The 22,271-nt window shown below is 38.3% G+C and overlaps 1 protein-coding gene across 1 annotated transcript; it reads left to right on the top strand.

The window, feature by feature from the left end:
* The first annotated feature begins 14,389 nt into the window (after positions 1–14,389).
* LOC131364937 (zinc finger protein 239-like) lies at positions 14,390–20,333 on the top strand. The gene is made up of 2 exons (XM_058408423.1): positions 14,390–14,624; positions 18,260–20,333. Exons 1-2 carry the CDS (start codon positions 14,586–14,588, stop codon positions 18,980–18,982), a joined length of 762 nt encoding a protein of 253 aa, XP_058264406.1. The 5' UTR covers positions 14,390–14,585; the 3' UTR covers positions 18,983–20,333.
* Positions 20,334–22,271: the final 1,938 nt, after the last annotated feature.

The following is a 22,271-nucleotide window of genomic DNA, read 5'->3' as shown; positions in this document are numbered from 1 at the left end:
GATAAGCAGCTCTCTTCAGGGCTTCTGAAAGTAGATCATCTAAGCTTGTCAGCATGTGAATCTCTCTCACAACACTACTTTCACCTCATAGTTTAGGTGTGTGTGTGTGTGTGTGTTGGTATGAATTAGTTTATCTGTCCTGTTACAATTACTCTTTTTGCTAGAGAAATGCATGCAAACAAATGTTTAGGGCTACAGAAACCAAATATCACATAGCAGCACAGGCCAAGTCCTGCTATTCATACTAACACCATGACATAATGCCTGAGGAATCTTGGTTTATGGTGCTGTATGCATATTCTGGGTGCAGGCCAAAGTTAAATAGCAGATTCACGATTCAAATTCGCCTATCCACCCGTTCAGTCTAATGGCGGAACAGCTACAGCAAAGCTCTGGAATAAATTCAACATTCAACAATAGATTTTTAATAAACTACTATGGTTGACCAAGCAGTACATCTTTAAATCAATGGTCTGCTTCACAGATGCAAATAAAGTCTGTTCAAATAAGGATAAATAATTCAACTTCAAAGCTGTCATTTATTAATATTGCACAGAAAATGGTCTAAATAAAATTGATATTCACCAACCAGCAGTGTAAACAATGGAAAAATACCAATATAAATAGCAAGAAACCAATAATACCAATACAGTGAATACCAATTGCTTAATATTTCAGTGCGCATACATATTACTGCTCATTCAAATAGCGTGAACAAATGTGGGCTGCAAGTCATTCATTGAGCAGATATAAATTTGGGATTATTCTGTGATGGTGCTGTAACTGCAACAATAATATAGTAAACTCATTCATTTAATTTAACTAGCCTTTATCTGTCACATATACATTAGTGCACAGTGGAAATTTCTTCGCATATCCCATCCTTGGAGGTTTGGGGTCAGAGTGCAGGGTCAGCCATGATACAGTGCCCCTGAAGCAGGGTGGGGTTGTGGGCCTTGCTCAAGGGCCCAATGGTGGCAGCTTGGAGTTTGAGCCTCGATCTTTCTATCAACAACCCAGAGCTTTAACCTCTTGAGCTATCACCACTCCCAAACCCCTGCCCCCTCGCTACCATCGCCCGAATATATTGATGATGGGAAAGCCAATAATTATGTCATATGCCATTATGTCTCATTTAAGTAGGGAAACTGGATAAAGGTCAGGCCAAGAGAAAGTATGAGATTCAAAACCACAGGCATAAACCTATTCATGGGAATTACCCAATACAGTTTTCAGTTTCTCTCTGAAAGGTTCTTGAATCCAAAACTTGTTCACGGTTGAATAGATTTGTACATGCACATTTATACAATTTGCTGATGTCGTTCCAGCAGGTAGCCCAAATATTTCAGTACTGTTCCGAGTATCCGATTCTGCTGACAAGCAAACTGAGGCTTTTGGCTTTTGGTCCAAATGACACCATTCCATTTTCCAACAAGTGAGCTAGATAAGCCATGTTGTATTCATTAACACTCAGACTCCCTGTTAGCCTTTTATAGAATTTCAGAGTAACATGTTTGCAATTAACACTAATTCCTTTTATAGGCGATTTGTTGTATTAGCAGTCCAGCCCCACGATTTAACAAGCTCATATGTAAAGTGTTCTTGACTATGCTTGAACTCTGCTTCTATTAGCACTAGGTGTAATTTTTAAAAAAATCCCACACGTTTTGTGTTGAAAAGCTTGTACACAGTATTTACACACAGATTTGTCCCATATGCACCATTGATAAATAAAGGTCCCAAAATGTCTGGCACCTTGATGAAAATATATACTAACACATACATTTAGTAATTTTGTAAATTGTTTAAAAGTCTACACACTCCTGTTAAACAGGAGTTCTTCCTTGCAAATATTGATTGAGGTCTTGTTGTTCAGGGATCTCCTGTGTACAGCCCTCTTCAGGTTATACCACAGATTTTAAACTGGATTAAGATCTGGTTTCTGATTGGACCATTCCGAAACATTGATCTTCTTATTGCTTTATTGATTTGTGCTTTTATTGTTATGTAAGGTATTGTCCTGCAGGTTTTTGTACCAAATTAGATATTTGCAGCTATCAATAATTCCATCTATCTTGACTACAGCTCCAGTACCAGCTAAAAAGAAGCAGCTTAATAGCACGATGCTGCCACCACCATGCTTCACAGTAGGTGTTCTTCGGGTTAAACTATCTGGTTTTGTTCATGTTTTCAAAATGCAAAACGGACATGATTCAGATATGTTTGATCACAGTAAAATTGCATTGTTTTATTTATATTATCAGGAGAAATGTCAAGCCAATGAATGATCAGACTTGGCTATACTGTTAGGATAGGAGCACTGTGTACTGTGGGTGATCAGGATAAACGATAACACTAACCCAGAATATGGCTAAACTAAAAGTTACTCACTAATCATATCATACAAGACATCAACAAGAAGGAAAGTGGAATGACTATAAGCATGTGAATACACTGGACACGCATCAACAGATAAAAATATTTCTGTTGAAATGCTCCACATGCTCCACATGTTAATGATCTCTCTAAAGTTGTGTCAGATGTTTGCTTCATTCTGGAGTTGGAATATATTATGTTATATTATATTATCCATCTATTGTCTATACCCATTTTATTCCTAATTAAGGTCACGGGGGTCTGCTGGAGCCTATCTCAGCACACATTGAGCGAAAGGCAAGGGTACACCCTGGACAGGTTGCCAGTTCATCACAGGGCCACCTATAGACAGACAACCACACATACGGGCAATTTAGAATGACCAATCAACCTAATGTACATGTTTTTGGACTGTGGGAGGAAACTGGAGTAACCCCACGCAGGCATAGGGAGTACATGCAAACTCCACACAGAATATGCTAATATTATATTATATTATATTATATTATATTATATTATATTATATTATATTATATTATATTATATTATATTATATTATATTATATTATATTATATTATATTATATTATATTATATTATATTATATTATATCAGCTGGAATATATTTTTGTCTTTGAAGCAGGTGAGTAATAGAGAAGCTACATTCAATTCTCAGCATGTGTATGGTTATAGTTTCTAATGAGAGGGGGCAACATTTTTCTGTCATCGAATAAAGCAGAGTGCAATGTCTGTCCATATTTCTCTCTTCAGTTCTCTCTCTCTCTCTCTCTCTCTCTCTCTCTCTCTCTCTCTCTCTCTCTCTCTCACTGTCTATTTAGTTTTCTCTGTCTTCAGTACTCTACTCTCTGTCTCCCGCTTCTTGTGCTGATCCAGTGCCAGTGTGTCCTCAGTTCACCTATGTGGCGTACTGCACCACTCGGCCTTCAATGATCACTGCACGTCTGGCTTTGTGTTCCTCAAGATGCTTTTTAAATACAGTCACGCTTTTCTTCAACAGACAGCCATGCTCCCCTGCCACCCACGCACTTCAGAGTTGGCAGCAACTACGTCTTCAGTGATAGCAAGGCTGTTATAATAAGAAGCTTTGCAGGATTATTTGTTGCTGTAGGTAACTTGATTGCCTAATAAATGCTTGATTTCTGACATTTTCTTTAACATGTGTACCTTAAACTGCCATTATCATGGCACAATCACTGCATTTGCCTTTTTTGGCTAAAAGGGTAAGATAATAATAATAATAATAATAATAATAATAATAATAATAATAATAATAATACCCCTGAATCCCTCTGTGTCCTCTATGTCCTGTCCCTCAAGGAAGTAGAATTGTGTGTGTGTGTGTGTGAAGGCTGTGGAATGAGTTAACAGAGTGCCTGGGTGGCGCTGCAGTAACTGCATTCCCCATCATCACAATGCACTCACTGACCCACTCTCTGCCACACCTTCTTTCCAGACGTTAGACACTCACACACATAGTGCAGAGGTCCCCTGCTGGGCAGATGTGGAGCTATGTCTATCTACTCTTTTTTATTACAACTGCATATGCTTCGCAAAATGATATTTCCATAAGTCTTTTAAAAGTATGTGATCTTTTCTGAATTCCTTTCAATGGCTGCTAAACCTCAAAGGGGGGAGGGGGGTATTTTTCCGGTTGTTTATGCACATGTTCAGTAAATGCTGACATAACTTATTTTAATCTGGAAAATTCAAGGCTGCATATGTGTCTGGGATTGTACTATTCTTCTTCTTCTAGTTCTGTCAGAAATGCTGAACCTGCTGCCTGGTTCCGTGACTGCACAATGTAATAGTGAGACCCAGATTGTTTATTAGTTTAACTTTAGTTATCAGCCATCCTCTACCATTCTTAGCACAGCAGTGACAGTGTCATGTAACTGTTGAGAATAATATAACCAATAATATCCAGTTAACAGAGATCTTGTGGTCAGAAACCAACACAAAGCATCATGACAAATTTATGTACATACAAGGTAATCAGATTGCTGCAGCATGTGCAGCCACTACTGGATCCGAAAATCCCACAACTACAGAGAGTCAGTGGTACCTGAGGCTCATACAGGGCTTCTATTGAAAATAATTGACTTCAGGGATGAAGTCAGAATGAAGTCTTCAGGGGTGGCCACAGCGAATCATCTCACTCCACCTATCCCTATCTTCTGCATCCTTAACACTTGTACCCACTAGCTTCATATCCTCATTTATTCCATCCATATACCTCCTCTTTGGCCTTCCTCTTTGCCTCCTGCCTGGCAGCTCCATGTCTAACAGTCTCCTAACAATGTACACACTCATTCCTCACAAACTCCTCCTTCAGGACAACACCTACACTATTAAACAGTTTGAATCCTGCTCCTATACTGCGAGCCTTGCTACCCTTCCACATGGTCTCCTGTACACACAGTATATCCACCTTCCTTCTCTCCATCATATCTCTACCGCCAGATCTTTACCTTTCCCTGTCATAGTACCAACATTCAGAGTTCCTATTCTCAGTCCTACACTCTTACTTTTCCTCTTCTCTCTCTGTCTACGCACTCTCCTCCCTCCTCTGCTTCTTAGACCGTAGCCCAATTTCCACCGGCACCCTGTAGGTCAACGGCGCCGATGGTGGTCGTTGTTAACCCGGGCCTCAACCGATCCGGTATGAAATTCACATGGTTAAATTTGGCAATGTTTTACACCGGATGCCCTTCCTGACGCAACCTTCTCTATTTATCTGGGCTTGGGACCGGCACAGAAGTCACTGGACTGTGACCCCCATGGCTAGATTATAAGAAGAAAAAGAAGAAGAAGCTTTTATTATTTTCACCACACATACATTATAGCACAGTGGAACTCTTTTCTTCGCACCCCTGGAGCAGAGAGGGTTAAGGGCCTTGCTCAATTGCCCAACAGTGGCAGCTTGACAGTGCTGGGGCTTAAATCCTGACCTTCCGATCAACAACATAGCCTTAACCACTTGAGCTACCACTGCCCCCATTTTCATTTACGGTGCACAAATGATTTCCCATTGTTGACATATTGGGCCTCATTTATTGGTTCACATATGTTTATATATTTCAGCGTCCTACTATTAAAAAAAACTGATAGCACAGTCTATTTTAATGCCAGTGCACCACTCCAGTACACAGTGTTCCCTCTTATCACAGGAGACATCAGAGGGAAGAGGGAGTTGCTTTAATCCTGTGACACTGTGTGCATGTGTGTGTGGTAGTATTATTGAAAAACAGCTTTACAGGGTCTGTATGTTACACTCACATATAGTCAGAAGATGTATGTCTAGTCAGATATGAATCTAAATTTCTGTGCAGTTCACTGCGTTTAGATTACGATTATTTAGCATCTGTCCAACTGTTGTCACCTGTGACTGTACACATATTTGCCCGTCTGTGTGTGTATACTCAGGGCCTTCCACTTAATCTTATTTATCATTCATCTTTCTGACATGTAAGCTCACAATATTTTATCCTCGGGGGGAAAAAGAGGCTTTTATTTTATCTAGTGCATTGTTTAATGCTGTAGTCCACTTCTGTATTCATTCAAGTCATTGAAGAGCATTAACTCACAGAGTTTGTCACCGATTGACTCTCAGGAGATGCTGCCTCCAAAGAACTCATTAGAAAAAGTGGGCACACACTAGCAAACCCACAGGCATCTCCATGGCAACAGCTGGATCTTATTTTGCTGTTGGATCCCGGAAGGATGAGCTGAAATATTCACACGCTTCAACAAAGGAGGAATGCCCCTTTTATAGATATCTTACTCGTGACATCCATCTGGAGGGAAAAGAGGGGAATTTATCTTAATTTATATCTTAAAAAAAACCTCAGACACATTACAAATAAGCTTTTATACGCATTGACATTTGCATAATTGTTTCCACAAAATGTATGTCATGTATTGCTGATATAAAGCAGCAACCAGTGTATGAATGATTGTCATTATAAAGAATTTCACAATAATTTCAGTGAAAACTAAAGAATACTGCAATACAATCATAACCCGCATAAACTAAATACAGTCTGTCACGATGACAGTTGAATCCTTTTTTATTCTCTTGCTTCTGTTCTCATCCTCTCCTGCATTCCAACACACTTAGTCATGAGATCTGCACTCTCTCTCTCTCTTTCTCTCTCTCTCTCTCTCTCTCTCTCAGAAGAGCCCGATACTTAGCAGCCTCGTCCATGACATTTAGCTCATGCATGCAGCCACATGTTTAGTCCCTCGCAACCCTAAAAAAGGGCATGTGTCCTCTCTCTGTGCCACAAACAGAGATGGTACACACTGGCTTGTGGAAGAAAAACCAGTGTGAAGCAACAGCTGACCATCTAGGGATTTGGCATGATAAGGCTGCCCACCCACTGCCAGATGCTGCAGATGTGTCTTAGCACAATCTGTGGATATTATACTGGCCTCTTTAGTCATCCACCACACACACACACACACAGATTCAGTCTGTCCAAACACATCTTGGGAGGCTGTGGATGGGGTAAAATTTCCCTGAAAGGCAGACACCATTGAGTCATGAACAGCTGGGCTGCAGCGCTCACAGCCCATATGTGCTAATAGAGTAATGAGACCATTCGCTTTCAGTTCATGTAGACACACTTGTCATGCCAGAAAATTAATTTATAAACTGAGATTATGATTAACCTTCTTTTAGCCAGCACTGGCTCATGACTATAGTATTTGGTGGGACAGGAAGACATTAATTATAACATAATAAAGTTGAGAGTCTGTCACTTAAACTGCCATTCTGAGTAGATTTAATTGAATTGTTTGACCATTAGTGGCCTTGGAATATTTTTAAACTTGCAACACTGTCACTTTCTACTGAAAATATTCATGGACAAGCATGAAGCAGAGAAAATCTTCTTCGTCCCTATGGATCTTTATTAGTGCTTGTTGCTGTGGAAGAACTCTCTGGAAGCAATTGCGGATAAAAACACAAATAAATATTTATATATACTCATATCTGTCAAATCGCAGACTTTTTTAATCACTCAAAAGGCACAATTAGTATTTCAGTATATTTGTTTGAAGTTGTGAATGAGGACAATGAAGATGAATATTTATTGAATGGGTGATATAAATGGTAGGTCTCTGCCCCATGTGCCCTTATGGATGAGCCACTAGTGGTGACAGTGTAGTTAAGTGACAGGGTCAATTCAATTTAAATTTAGATATTGTATTGCAAAGTGGATTTTCAACCATTTGTCATTAAGGTCACATTGAATAAGTGTCTAATGGACTTCTGAGATGATGAGAGTTTGAAACAGAAGCCAGTTTGAGGCTAGAAAACATAAAAAACGGTTAATGTAAATACATCCCTAGGGTGACAGGAGAAAAACGACCAAATGTGGACATAGCTGGTTAGCACTTATGGAGTCTAGGCAGGGTTCCCCAACAGTTCTTAGAGGTTAAGAGCAGTGATTTCGCACCTACAGTGAAGAAGTAAAACACAGCCTTACACAGTAAAAGGAACCATTTTTTGAACATATTTTTTATAGTACTCTAATGTCTAGAGTGTTCAGCATTTGTTATAGTGTGTGGCAAAACAACCTTCAGTCCAGTCTTATTCATTACTGGTCTGAAATAAGTCTCCCACAAGCAGATGCATAGACACAATCAAGAGAGACAGACTATCTTCATTCCTTAACTCTGTCATAAACAGCTTAATTCATAATGAGGAGAGACATGGTCGAAATGGGTGGCTAATTAATACATTTACTATTGAACCCATGCTGATTGTCTTCATTGCTATTCTTGTCTTGGACAGCACTGATGCAGACAAACAAAGTCCTATTATATAGCTCATTTACGTAATATAGATGAAAGTATAACCTAGAAAACATGTTAGTTATACCTTATCTTGTCTTTAAACATGGTATAAACATGGTGTTGGGACCTAACCAGCCATCACCAAAGTTTCTTAACAATATGCTAGCAACACTGGGCATCTGTTGTTTGTCTTTTATTTTCATGGCACATGAGATCTTGCTGTCTTCCTCGATAGGTTCATTAATCCAAGATTAATTTTATTAAATTTGTTATTAAATTTAATATTATATCTGGCAGACACTTTAAAATCATTTATTGCTTTAAATTAAAATAATGGATTAGGCAGAATACATTGGTTTGTATTTATTCTCCACATTCTCCTCAGTTGTTCTCCTCTTTTAAAGAAAGATGGAATGGCGATAAAGGAAGACCTTTTGCGGGAGGCGGAACATGAGTGGGGGTGCTTTGCCAGGGACCATGCATGCAGATCTCTTAACAGAAATCCAAAAGGAACCTCCTCACCCTTTCAAAAAAGTCAAGGGGTCACTAGACAAGGGTGTTTCCTCTGGTCTTTCACAACAATCCTATTCAGATTTCACGGGTCAGAAAAAACAAAAAACAAAAACAAAAAGCAATAATGCCTGCAGAAATTCAAAATGTAATCAAATTTGCTTGTATGGTGCATATACGTCATGTATTTAGTCTATAGTAGCAAAGCCAATAACACACAGAGCCCTATATGAATTCTGGATTCAGGGACACCGTCTAGGGGAAAGCACTCTCCCCTTTCTTTGCCAGTGGCTGGTAACAGGTGTCCCATCTATTGTCTTCTTTGTTTTGAAATGAGACCCTGTCTCCAGTGAATGGCTAAACAATGCTATGAATGGGGTCATGAATATTTGAGATATTTGAGGCGGCTCTTGACGTGGAGTTTCTGAAACACTCCTATGTGCTTTGTGCATTCAACACTGCATTAACTCATCTGTTTATGCAGGACTGATTAAAGTGGGGGATTAAGCGTAATCGTTTACCGTGTTATAAATCCATGTCAGAATAATTCAGCGTCATAGTCTATATAGGAATAGCTCTGGAAATATTGGGGTGTTTTTGTTCATTTTACATTTTCAGTTATGCTTTCTGAAAAATATAATATACATTTATTTATTTATTTATTTATTTATTTTCATTTGGAATGAAAATCTCCTTCCAAGCCCTATAGCATGGCCAGTCTGATTTTTTTTTTTTTTTTTGGAATATTTCATCAGTAAAATGTTTGGAATCCATGAAATGCCATGTACTACTCAGAAATGTCAGGTCTTGCTCAAAGGTTCTGAAAAAAAAAGAAAACATTTTTGTGCTACTACCTCAAATCTTTATAAAAGAATGTCAAAATGCTTCCTGTGCATTTCCGGTGCGCTGCTGCAACATAATTGGCTCATTAAACAATTATAGGAATGGGCATCGGTTGTGGCCAGTGACTGTGTATGTGCATAGAAAGTGAGCAAATTAAAATGACTAAAACCTTAAAACATTTGTACATCATCAAAGTCTTAGATTATTGCATTAATTTGAAGATAAAGATTTTAAAAAAACCTTTTATCTTTAAAAAATATTGATTGCAGTATGGGTCACTGTGACCTTTACGTATGTATTTGGGGCTCATGCTTGGGGATAAGATAAAGTTCAAATCAAACACAAGTAGCTTATTATAAGCCTAAACGTAGGAAAATCACAACATCAACAACTGCAGAGATTTAGTGAGAGGAAGCTTCACGCTTTAGTACCAAAGGATCAGCCGTCATTAGCAACCCGCAAGCTCCACTGGGAGTACTGACTCACTTACTAGGAAATTCTCGGTGGAGACGCCGTGTCCTAGAATTGTTTACTTCCATCTGGCAAAGCGACAACCTGAACAAATGGAAGATCTGTCTTGTATATTTGTAATTAAGTGAATGTATACACTTGTTGTAAAGTATGTTAACAAATGATCAGTGATACCACACCATTGCATTGCCGCACCTCTAACTGCGCTGTGTCTCATGGAAATACTGATCAACTGATCAGTCTTTCAACACCTAACACCACTCAATCTATTTTCTCTAGAAGAGTAATAGCTGCTCTTAATGATTAAAAATCTGTGCGAACTCTATTAGGAATTTGTCAATTAATTCTGAACAGCAGTATAAAAACATCCAACGAAATATCCTAATTTCACAGTACATCCAGAACAATCCCATGAAAACAGATTACTTTTATTTTACAATGGACTGTTTTGCCTTCGCCATTATTGTATCTGACCTTTAACATGTCAACTCGGCTGACCCCTGCCCTGTCCACCCAGGAGGTTAAAAGACAGCAGATGGGGAAGTCTAAAAAATTTAGTGGACAGGTCATTGTGACTGCAGGTGGCATATAGTGGGTCTCTAAGGTGGACACTAGTGGCAATTGCTCTCCACAAAAGGGATCATTATGGTTCAGAAAGTACATCAGTTTGGATTGAATCATATGAAATGGTGTTAGGGTCAGCGGACACTGCATTTACTATTGTGAAGGAGGTGTGCAGTAGGCATTTAGAATGGACACATGGAAACCCGCTGAGCTCACAGCTGGTTCCTGAGGACAATAAGGTCAATTGTTCAATTACTTACACTTGGCTCACTTTCATAGTGCTTACCACACCCCCAAAATAGTGAATAAACTGAATCCATATCTGACACACACTTTACAGTATTTAACGCACTCTATGCCTGTGCCTTATGGATTCACGAACCTTATACTGTACTCAATGAATGTTGATGTAAATTCTTTGCTTAACTTTTTTTTTTAACATTAAGCTGACTGCTTTTTGTGTCTTGATCTTTTGCATCTACACAAGCTCACTTTATCTTACACCCTTCTGTGTCTGCATGACCTTTCTGTTTTAAGTACCATTGTGTGGCTTTGAGTCCATTCTTCAAGAATGTTGACATCAGCAGAGTCATGGCCATAACTAGCTATGAGCACAGAGAGGTCTGGTCCTTGGTAGTTTTGGAAAGTTTTGTAATTAAGACCTCTTAGGTAGCATCTCCAGCTTAATATGGAAATGGTGATGTCCTGATAATGTGGTGACAGGATACAGTCTACTGTGTGGAAAAACTTGCATTCCAAAACCAGCAATGACGATTAGCTCCCAACTGTATTCGGAACAAATGAGGAGGACACTTCAGGATTTAACTGACCTCTATGTTCAGCATGACATCAAAACAACCATTTACACAAAACCTTCAGACAAAACAGTAATAGACGTGATGAATAGAAACATGAATTGTAAATATCCACTTAATAACCACCACATGACCTTGTTTTAGTTACTACAATAGAAACACATTCATAGATACTAGATGCTGACATTAGGTATGCTGTACTACTGCCCCCTGCTGGGCTTTCATTGTAACAGTACCATTTTTAATGGCTTAGTAATGTACATACACCGACCAGGCATAACATGCCTAATGACCAACTGCCTAATATTGGTGTTGGTCCCCCTTTTGCTGCCAAAACAGCCCTGACCCATCCTGCACTGTGTATTCTGACACCTTTCTATCAGAACCAGCATTAACTTCTTCAGCAATATTCTTCTCAGTAACTATAATGTCACTCCTATTAATGTGCCATTTTCAGACCTCTTTAAGGCAACAGATAATATGCAACTGACAACAAAGACAGTGATGCATTTATTAAAGTCCACCACTATTTGACTATTTTAAAACTCTTTGTTTAGTATTTTCATTTTATCTTTGCTATTTTCTGTTATCAATATATCATTTTATGATATTGTTTTGTTGTTGTTGTAGTGTAGAGGTGCTTTCATTCATTCATTCATCTTTTGTATGCACTTTTTCTAAAGAAAATGTGAGTGGTGCTTGCCGTGGTAAAACTTGTCCCCAGGTTGTCCCCAGACAGGGTGCCAGTACTTTTGGAGGCGAGTGGTCAGAAAAAGCGCCTACATTTTTGGATACCAGTGGAAAGACAGGGTGCCAATACTATAGGAGGTGAGTGGATATGTTCAAGTGTAGTCATCAGAATTCACATTATGTAGTTCTCCTCTGTGCTGAGTGTTTTGATATGTCACATGCCTAAATTGCTTAGATTTTGTGATTCCACTACATTTCGAGGTTGCCATGCATGTGCTGCCATGTGATGTCATGTCATACTCATCAAGCAGTTCTCCTCAATGTACTGAGTATTTTGATATGGCACATGTGGTAATTTTGTGATTTCAGTTATTTGTGGGTTAACATGCGCATGATGTCTATCAAATTTCACGTCACAAAGTTCTACTCACTGTGCTGATTGTTTTGATATGTCACGTGTGTATGTTGGGGTAATTCTGTGATTCCACTTATTTTGGGCGTTGCCCTGCACGTGACACAGTTCTCCTCATTGTGCTGAGCGTTTGGATATGTCACATGTATATTGCAGTTATTTTGTGATTTCATTAATATTGAATAAGAAGAAGAAGAAGAAGAAGAAGAAGAAGAAGAAGAACCGTTTTTCTGACAAAACCCGCATGCAAAAAGTTACTAGATGGATAAATATCACTTCTTTGGCCTTATATATATGATATGATTAATATTGCTTCCTTATTTTCTTTGCCTCTTCTTCACTAAATTCTTAAAGAACATCTTTCTTATCAGTTGACAGGGGAAGTATTGTTTAGCTAATACCTTTATAGTATTAGAGTTGTTGAATCATTGTTTGAAGGGGTACTGTACAAAATGTTTACTTGCTGCCTAATTTATCCCACCCACTAACAGTCACCATGATGAGGAGATCATCAGTGTTATTCACTTCACTGGGTACTCCGGTTTCCTCCAACAGTCCAAAAACATGTACATTAGGATGATTGTTCTAAATTGCCCATAGGAGTGAGTGCGAGTGGTTGTGTGGCCTTGTGATGGACTGGTGACCTGTCCAGGGTGTACCCCTGCCTTTTTCCCAATGGGTACTGGGATAGGCTCCAACAGAGCCTCGTGACTCTAATTAGGAATAAAGCGGGTATAGAAAATGGATGGATGGATGTTTGTGTAAGAAATGAGAAGCTGCTCACTGCATCAGTTAGGATTAAATATCTTTTTGTCAGCTTAAATCTCTGCAGTTATAATACAGTGGACTCTTACCTGTTTGCTTAGTTAAATCCAGTTGGTGACTTTTTTTTGGCTGCACAGTGTCATTTCCACCAAAACAGGAAGTCATGGTGGAACATATGACCATGTCTACTCCAACTTTTTACATAGCCAATAGCAGTTAGCTTAGCTCACAGTAAGGATAGTGAAGTGTTTCAACAGCCTGACTGCTTATCAGCATGAACTCACAAAACCCCTGTCTCCTATCATCCTGTTCAAGGTTCCCATGTTTCTCTGTAGTTCTGTTTAGTAAAGATTAAAGGAATGGTCGAAAATTCCCATAAACACACTCCTAAACCTTGTGGAAATCCTTCCCAGAAGAGTTGAAGCTGTTATAGCTGCCAACTCCATATTACATTCATGTGCATGTAAAGTCAGACGTCCCAGTTTTGGCCTGGCTCCCAGTCTCTGCTCTAATTCATCCCAAAGGTGTTCTATCAGGTTGAGGTCAGGACTCTGTGCAGGCCAGAGGTGATTTGTTTTATTTTTTCCTCACTGCATTGGTGTGTGCCTCAGTGTGCTAAATCTGAGGTATAATTCAGAAAAAAAGTGTTGATGAACGAGAACTCAGAACGAGCTCGTTTGCGACTGAAGATCTGAAGGGACAGTTTAAAAAATATGTAAATAAATAAATAAATGAATTAATTAATAAAAGGAATATAGCATCAGCATTATTATTTGTGTAAACTTGGGACTTCCTACTTTTTAGCACTGTGCAGCTGGTTAAAATAATTTAGCTTCAGTTCTATAACTGTGATTGATTTGAGTCTGTTTTTACACTGTCTTTATACTGATAAAGCCAGTTTATCTATTAAGAATGTGGTCAAAAGTTTTACCCTTATTTACGGATGGTCATTGAAAAATCGATTTTTTAACGAATACGACACAACATTTAACTTCAAAATAATTGCAAAAATTAAAAAGACCTCACACACCATTAACTTATAATCATTTAACTGAATTATCTCAAATCTAATTTCTATTTATTTATAATTATTATTTTTACGTCATGTGGATACAGATGTTCACGTCACATCTGTGTCTGTGGGCGGGCTGTCAGAAACATGGCGGCAAATTTGTCTCACTTGTCTTCTCACCTAAGTCCCAAGGACCGGGCTAAGTAATATCCCGATATACTGCCCGAGAGTGGAGGTCAGTTGTTTAGCAGCCCGTGTTACACAGACAAACTGACCTGTGGAATCAGAGGAAAAGCAAGCGGCTAATCATGTCGGAGATGACGGCGGCTGGACACGACCGCAATGAAGTAAGCAAAAGTGATGGCAGATCACTGTATTGCCTCAATTCAAGCGGCACTAGAACCTCTCGTCTTTTCATATTTACTTGAAAAATATGAATGAACACCAGAATGTGTTTTATTTCAGCCGCGGAAAGATTTCAATACACAGTTCTCAAGTTTAAGATTTATTTGTCGGACAAAATGGCGGATTCGGCGTTCTGATTGGTCAAATCTCCTGTCAATCAAACTCTTTGCCAGCGAGAGTATTGAATTGTGCACTCCTTCTATGCTTACTGCACTTGAACAACAAAATATACACATAATTATTTTAAAATGTCCATCTTGGCGAGTATTTACGAAATAAATAATAAATATACACACATACCACAATATTGAGTGAACAAATATTTTGGGGGAAATAACTGATTAGGATGTGTGTCATATAAGTTATCTGTTAATCAAACAACAGCCAAAAAACTGTTTCTATACCAGGCATAACATTATGACCAACTCCCTAATATAGTGTTGGTCCCCCTTTTGCTGCCAAAACAGCCCTGACCCATCATGCAGTGTGTATTCTGACCCCTTTTTATCAGAACCAGCATTAACTTCTTCAGCAATTTGAGCAACAGTAGCTCGTCTGTTGGATCGGATCACACGGGCCAACCTTCGCTCCCCATGTACATCAGTAAGCCTTGGTCGCCCATGACCCTGCCGCTGGTTCACCACTGTTCCTTCCTTGGACCACTTTTGATAGATACTGACCACTGCAGACCGGGAACACCCCACAAGAGCTGCAGTTTTGGAGATGCTCTGATCCAGTGGTCTAGCCATCACAATTTTGCCCTTCATCAAACTCGCTCAAATCCTTACGCTTGCCCATTTTTCCTGCTTCTAACACATCAACTTTGAGGACAAAATGTTCACTTGCTGCCTAATATATCCCACCCACTAACAGGGGCCATGATCATCAGTCTTATTCACTTCACCTGTCAGTGCTCATAATGTTATGCCTGATCATTGTAGGTAGTCCATTATGCAGTCTTGCATGCTTTTACGGTTTTCCCAGCTGCTTTACTTATGTAAGCCCCTCCCTCTCTGGGTTAGGGTTATTTATTTTCCATAGTATATAATGTCTTGTCCATTGTATGTAAGATGTGAAATCCTTTGGGATTCACTTTTAATGAAATGTTACGTTACATAATTCCTACAAATAGCCTTTGCCTATTGCTTTATGGTTTTTGTAGCCTCCCTTGATGCTGAAAAATATGTAAAAAATTATCATTTACATTAAACTTAATCTTTGTGGCTTGTATTTTAATTTACTTAAGCTTCTTGAATAATGGCTTTGTGCATTTTGTGGTTATTTGCTTATGTGGTGTTAAGTATCAGTGGTAGGCAGTAAAGAAGTAAATGAGGATTTGTTGTAAAACAGAAGAGACTCTTCCATATTCAGATTCCTGCTCTACCTCAGTAACGTATGATTTCATCTTACAAGAATTCAACATCATGTTTGCGAAAACATACTGTATGATGTAGATGTGAGCACGCCCTGTGATCATCATAATGGCCATTTTCTTTCATCTGAAATCTAATGTCAGCTCGCAGCATTGAAGGATTTCATTGTGTATGTGAAAAAGTCTGTAATAATCTTAATTATGTCAGGCATGGCTAGTTACGCTTTATTTAGCTAAGCAAGCTAACGTAATCAGTAACTCTTGACCAGCAGTCTATATTAACCTTACTGATGTTATACAGCAACCCAATAGCTTTAATAACATTGTATTGTTGATATTTGACCAGTCACCAAGTTTTTTTCATGTAAAGAGGAATAAGATTACTGCTCACTGTAATTGCCCATCACACACCAAAGCATTAGTTACTAAATACTGAAATATTGACTGTGCTGGAGTTGAACTTTTTTTCCTCTGAAGCTATAGAGCGTTAAGTTTCTGTTAAAGTCAATCTGCCTAGATCTTTGCTTGTCATTTGTTTAAAACCAATTCCCAGGACACAGGAGTGTCCAGCACACATCAAGTCAGACTGTCCCTCTGTAGGATTTATTATTTTCTTCTGCTGTGATGTGTATATATTTTCATTTTTAAGCATTTTATGTAGGAAACAATTTACAAGCTACAGACCCTGTCTTTATATAAGGGTCCTTTTTCATGCACAAATACCTGTGCCCTGTAAACACTGACACAGACACACACACACACAGACACACGTTAACAGGCATGTGTGAGTAGTGTGACCGATTCTTCTCACATAAAATGAATAGATTACACAAACATGACATAAGAGCTAGTAGTACTTTTTTACTTAAGTACATTTGGATACAAGTACTTTTGTACTTTAACTCAAGTAGATATTCAGATTGAGGGCATCCGGAGTAACATTTTAACTAGAGTACCTACACTTTTACTTAAGTACAGGAGATGTGTACTTTGCCCACCACTGTTGTTTCTTTAGTCTTAATGATTTGTCTTGTGGGTGTTAAATTACCTGAAAATATTGGAGTTGGGTGGGCATGAATCAGATTTTCTTCTTGTGTCAGAAAAATTTATACCTCTTACAATGAAATAAGAATCATCACAGACTCTTAAGGTACTTTTTCATAATGTTTAGAAATAGTATGTGCACCACATTCAACAAAAAGGGGGGAAGGGATGGGGAAGGGATAATAGACTCAAAACCCTTTTTTTTTAGTATGTATAAATAATAAACCTATCAATTTGAATGATAAAACAATTAAAAAAATGAGTCATATCAGTAATGGGTGAAAAGTGACATGTCTTGTTAGCCTATAATTAACTGCAGCGGGCAGTATAAAAATAGCCAAAACAAAACGAATACAGAAGTAGGCTCTTTCATAGCTGTACATTATATTTATTAGCATTTTTTAATCATTTTTCTCCATGTTATGTCCTCTCGTTTCCGACAGTCTTGCGAACTATTGCAGATCCTTCTTTATCAACAGGCGCAAGATGGAGTCATCTCCAGGTGTCATCATTCCTGATGCCTCAGCCAGACATACCTGTTTACCAGGGCTATACATTCCGGATCCTGGAATTCCCGAAGCAGGCCTGGGAATGTTTAATGAAGAAGAGACTTTGGTTTTTTTGTTTTATTTTTTTTATTATTATTTTTAATAATTGTGGATTTATTGATATAACCATAAATGGTGATCATTAGGGTCCAGGTTGTATTATTTTTCAATTTTAAATTATGTAAAATTGTGAATGATGAGCAATTCAAAGAATATGATTAGTCATGTACAGTGGGATTTATTGGCTATTAATTTTGCCTGCCATGTTTGTTAGCTTTTTCAACTGTTATTTAAGAAAATGTTGAGCTTAAATAGACAATGCTGAAATATCAAGATATTAAGTGATATGGTGTGAATCTTTTGATCTGTATCTTAATTTTTGGTCGACATGGTCTTTAGCATTTTGCCAAATTCCAGAAAATGTAGATGCCCCCAAAGTATCTGGAAAAATCTATGTAAAAATATTTTTTTAAGCAATAGTGAAAGTGTGAAATATTACATTTCTGTGTTGATTTACTTCTTTCTAAAAGCCAGTAGAAAGAGACCGGTTTTACCTTCACAAATTAAGGTATAAGCTTCACATATTAAGGTGTCATGTTGTTTTACCCAACAGGGTCAAGTCAAAGAACACAAGCAGCTGCAAAAGCTGTTTCACTGCTCACAGTGTGAAAGGAGTTTTAAGCAACAGAGAACTCTCAAGCGACACAAGTGCATTCACACAGGAGAGAAGCCACATCACTGCTCACAGTGCGGAAATAGTTTTAAACATCTGAGTACTCTCAAGAATCACCAGCGCATCCACACCGGAGAGAAGCCTTATCACTGCTCGCACTGCGGGAGGAGTTTTAAGCATCTGAATTCTCTCAAACAGCACAAGCGCATTCACACTGGAGAGAAGCCATACCACTGCTCACAGTGCGGGAGGAGTTTTAAGCAACAGAGTAATCTCAAACAACACCAGCGTATTCACACAGGAGAGAAGCCCTATCACTGCTCAAAGTGCGGGAAGAGCTTTTCTCAGCTGGGTAATTTACGAAGCCACCAGCTCATTCACACAGGACAAAAGCCTTATTGCTGTTCACAGTGTGGGAAGAGCTTTGCTAATCCGAATAATTTCCAAGTACATAAGCGCGTTCACACGGGAGAGAAGCCGTATCACTGCTCAAAGTGCGGGAAGAGTTTTGCCCACCTGGGAACTTTACAAAGCCACCAGCTCATTCACACAGGGCAAAAGCCATATTACTGTTCACAGTGTGGGAAGTCTTTTATCCAATCAACCACTCTCCGAAGACACCATCGCATTCACACGGGGGAGAAGCATGGACAAAACACCTAGGAAAGACAAAGTCATCAGCTTCTGTAGTATGAATTTCCTCTGGATCCACTGTGACCCTGATCAGGTACTAAAAAATTAATGGCTATAATATAATTATGGTCCACATGGACTGGGCCAAGCAGAAATGTGGGCTTCATTTATCACAATTGCAATGAACAAAACATAAAACAATAAATGTCTGTGCATTTTCAGGTTTCAGAATGATAAGTGCTGCAGAGTTCAACCAATATTGTTATTGTAGCATGGGCAATGGGCCTTATTTATCCGTTTTTCTTTGTAAAGTTACGGATAAGCCAAATTACTTCAGTTTGTTGTTTCCACAAGTTGCACGAACACTAATTGTTTTCACACTCACGTGCATATCTTGATCATCTTGATCAAGGATGAGTGAAAATGGAAGGTTCATGTCAGTAATAAAATGTAATGAGTTTAAAACCGTGGAATACGGACACAATGCTGAGTTTAAGATGTTAACCTGATGAAGTCTAATTGCAGTACTGTGAAATACTTTTAATGCATAAAGTAGAACCTGTGTCAGAAAGTCCAGCTGTTCTACGGGGATGCTTGTGTATTTAGGCCACTTATTTAAAAAAAAAATTGTGTAATCATAAATATGATGTCTAAAGAAATACTGAGTTAAACTTGGTGGATCATCTTGGTTACCAGAGAATTTGAAACAGTTGATATTTGAAGTTAGATGATTTCAGATGCCTTTATATTAGCAAAATCAAGCAACCAGGGGTTGACCATTTCTTATAGGTACTCCATATGATTCTCAACATTAGCTCTATGTTACAAAACAGTTTCCCAACCCTGTTCCTAGAGAATAGCCTGTCCTTCACAGTATTAAAGTGAATCAACAAATTGGGTGATTAACAGCCACTCTCTAATTAGAAGTGAGTGTAAGAGCAGAAGAAAACACAGTGCAGTACAGATGGATCTCCATGACCAGGGTGGGGAAACCTATGAATGTATGATCTCTGAATTTGTCTACTTATCTCTAGCACTCAAAACACGTGCTATATACATATGACAATAGATGTAATGATACAATACATTTTATTTGCATATATTAATGTAATATTAATATTATATATTCCCTGCACCCTTCTCCACCACATAGTCAAATCTGACATCTGTATGTTGACAAACATTCAAGAACAAACTGCTGTGATCCAATTTAGATATTAGGCATTAAAAGGAATGGCTAAATGTTAATTTATTAATTAATCCATTCACTGACACATTGTTTAGTATGATCATTTTAGTATTCTCAGCTTTAAGGATTTAGTTCTTGCATATGAAATATGCATGCATACAGTCGATATGAAATAAAACATTTGATATGTCACACGCGTATGTTGTGGTAATTTTGTGATTCCAGTTATTTGTGGATTTGTAAAAATTCACGTCACAAAGTCCTACTCATTGTGCTGAGCATTTTGATATGTCACTTGTGTGTTGGCATAAATTTGGGAATCCACCTATTTTGTAGCTTGCATGACATCATCAAAATTTACGTTTAAGTCCACATTGTGCCGAGTGGTTTGATGTCACATGACTCTATTGCAGTAATTTTGTGATTCCACTTAATATTGAATAGATGAATAGATAGATAGATAGATAGATAGATAGATAGATAGATAGATAGATAGATAGATAGATAGATAGATAGATAGATAGATAGATTGATAGATAGATTGATAGATAGATAGATTGATTGATTCAACTCTTCTGGGAAGGCTTTCCACAAGGTTTAGGAGTGTGTTTATGGGAATTTTTGACCAATCCACTCGAAGCCCATTTGTGAGGTCAGGCTTCTCTAATAAAAAGAGAAGAAGAAATTTGTTATATGTAAGGAAACCACATGGCATAGTTATTAATAAAAACAGGTATCTTTTCGTTCATAATGAGCCAAGAACAAAAAAGCAAGGCTGCCTGGTGCTCATTTATGCAAATAACTGATGAGAAAATGAAGAAAGGTATAAAAAGTATGAAATTATTACTTCTGCAAACTTTCACATCATCATGATTCACCTCAGCTCATCCTCAAAAGGCAGCAGTGCCATCTAGTGTATTTCTATGTTTCTCAGAGCACTAACACTCCAGGTCAGTAAACAGGTTATGCAAGTAACAGGCAACTGCAATGACAGTGTAGGATGTTGTACACCATCTTATAATCACAGTATCCATTGTCTAGACCCGCTTTATTCCTAATTAGGGTCACGGGGGGTGGGGTGGGGGTCTGCTGGAGCCTATCTCAGCGCACATTGAGTAAAAAGGTAGGGGTACAACTTGGACAGATTGCCAGTCCATCACAGGGCCACACATATAGACAGGCAACCACACACACTCACACTCACTCCTCTGGGCAATTTAGAATTTAATCACAATACAATATATTTTTGCATTTTTATTATATGCATTTTTGAGAGGTGTCAATGTTTGTTGTACAATCTGGAAGGATAATATTCACATCTTTAGTTAACAGGTCTAGATTAAAGACTGTACCTAGATGTGCTGGAGTTGTTCTGTGTTTGTACTGGCAAGACCAAGATTATAGTATACAAGCGAATATGTTGTGAGTGAAGGAGTGAGTGAATGAATAAATGAATGAGTGAGTGAGTAAGTGAGTAAAGGAATAAGTGAGAGAGAGAGTGAATGAATGAATGAATGAGTGAGTGAAGGAGTGAGTGAATGAATAAATGAATGAGAGTGAGTGAATGAATAAATAAATGAGTGAGTGAATGAATGAATAAATGAGTGAGTGAGAGAGAGTGTGAATGAATGAAGGAATGAGTGAAGAGTGAATGAAGGAGTGAGAGAGTGAGTGAATGAATGAATGAGTGAAGGAGTGAGTGAATGAATAAATGAATGAATGAGTGAGTAAAGGAATAAGTGAGTGAGAGAGTGAATGAATGAATGAGTGAGTGAACGAGTGAGTGAATGAATAAATGAGTGAATGAATGAAGGAATGAGTGAAGAGTGAATGAAGGAGTGAGTGAGAGAGAGAGAGTGAATGAATGAATGAGTGAGTGAAGGAAGGAGTGAGTGAGTGAATGAATAAATGAATGAATGAGTAAGTAAGTGAGTAAAGGAATAAGTGAGAGAGTGAATGAGTGAGTGAATAAATAAGTGAGTGAGTGAAGGAATACGTGAATGAGTGAGAGAGTGAATGAGTGAGTGAATGAATAAATGAGTGAGTGAATGAAGGAGTGAGTATGAATGATAACATGAATTGCTGACTGAATTGAGTGATTAAATGAGTGAATACTGGTCAAGCCTGGGA

The sequence above is a fragment of the Hemibagrus wyckioides genome, linkage group LG14 (assembly GCF_019097595.1).
Source record: "Hemibagrus wyckioides isolate EC202008001 linkage group LG14, SWU_Hwy_1.0, whole genome shotgun sequence".
Taxonomy (NCBI): domain Eukaryota; kingdom Metazoa; phylum Chordata; class Actinopteri; order Siluriformes; family Bagridae; genus Hemibagrus; species Hemibagrus wyckioides.
The sequence above is the reverse complement of the archived record's forward strand: the minus strand, read 5'-3'. Positions and strand labels throughout refer to the sequence as shown.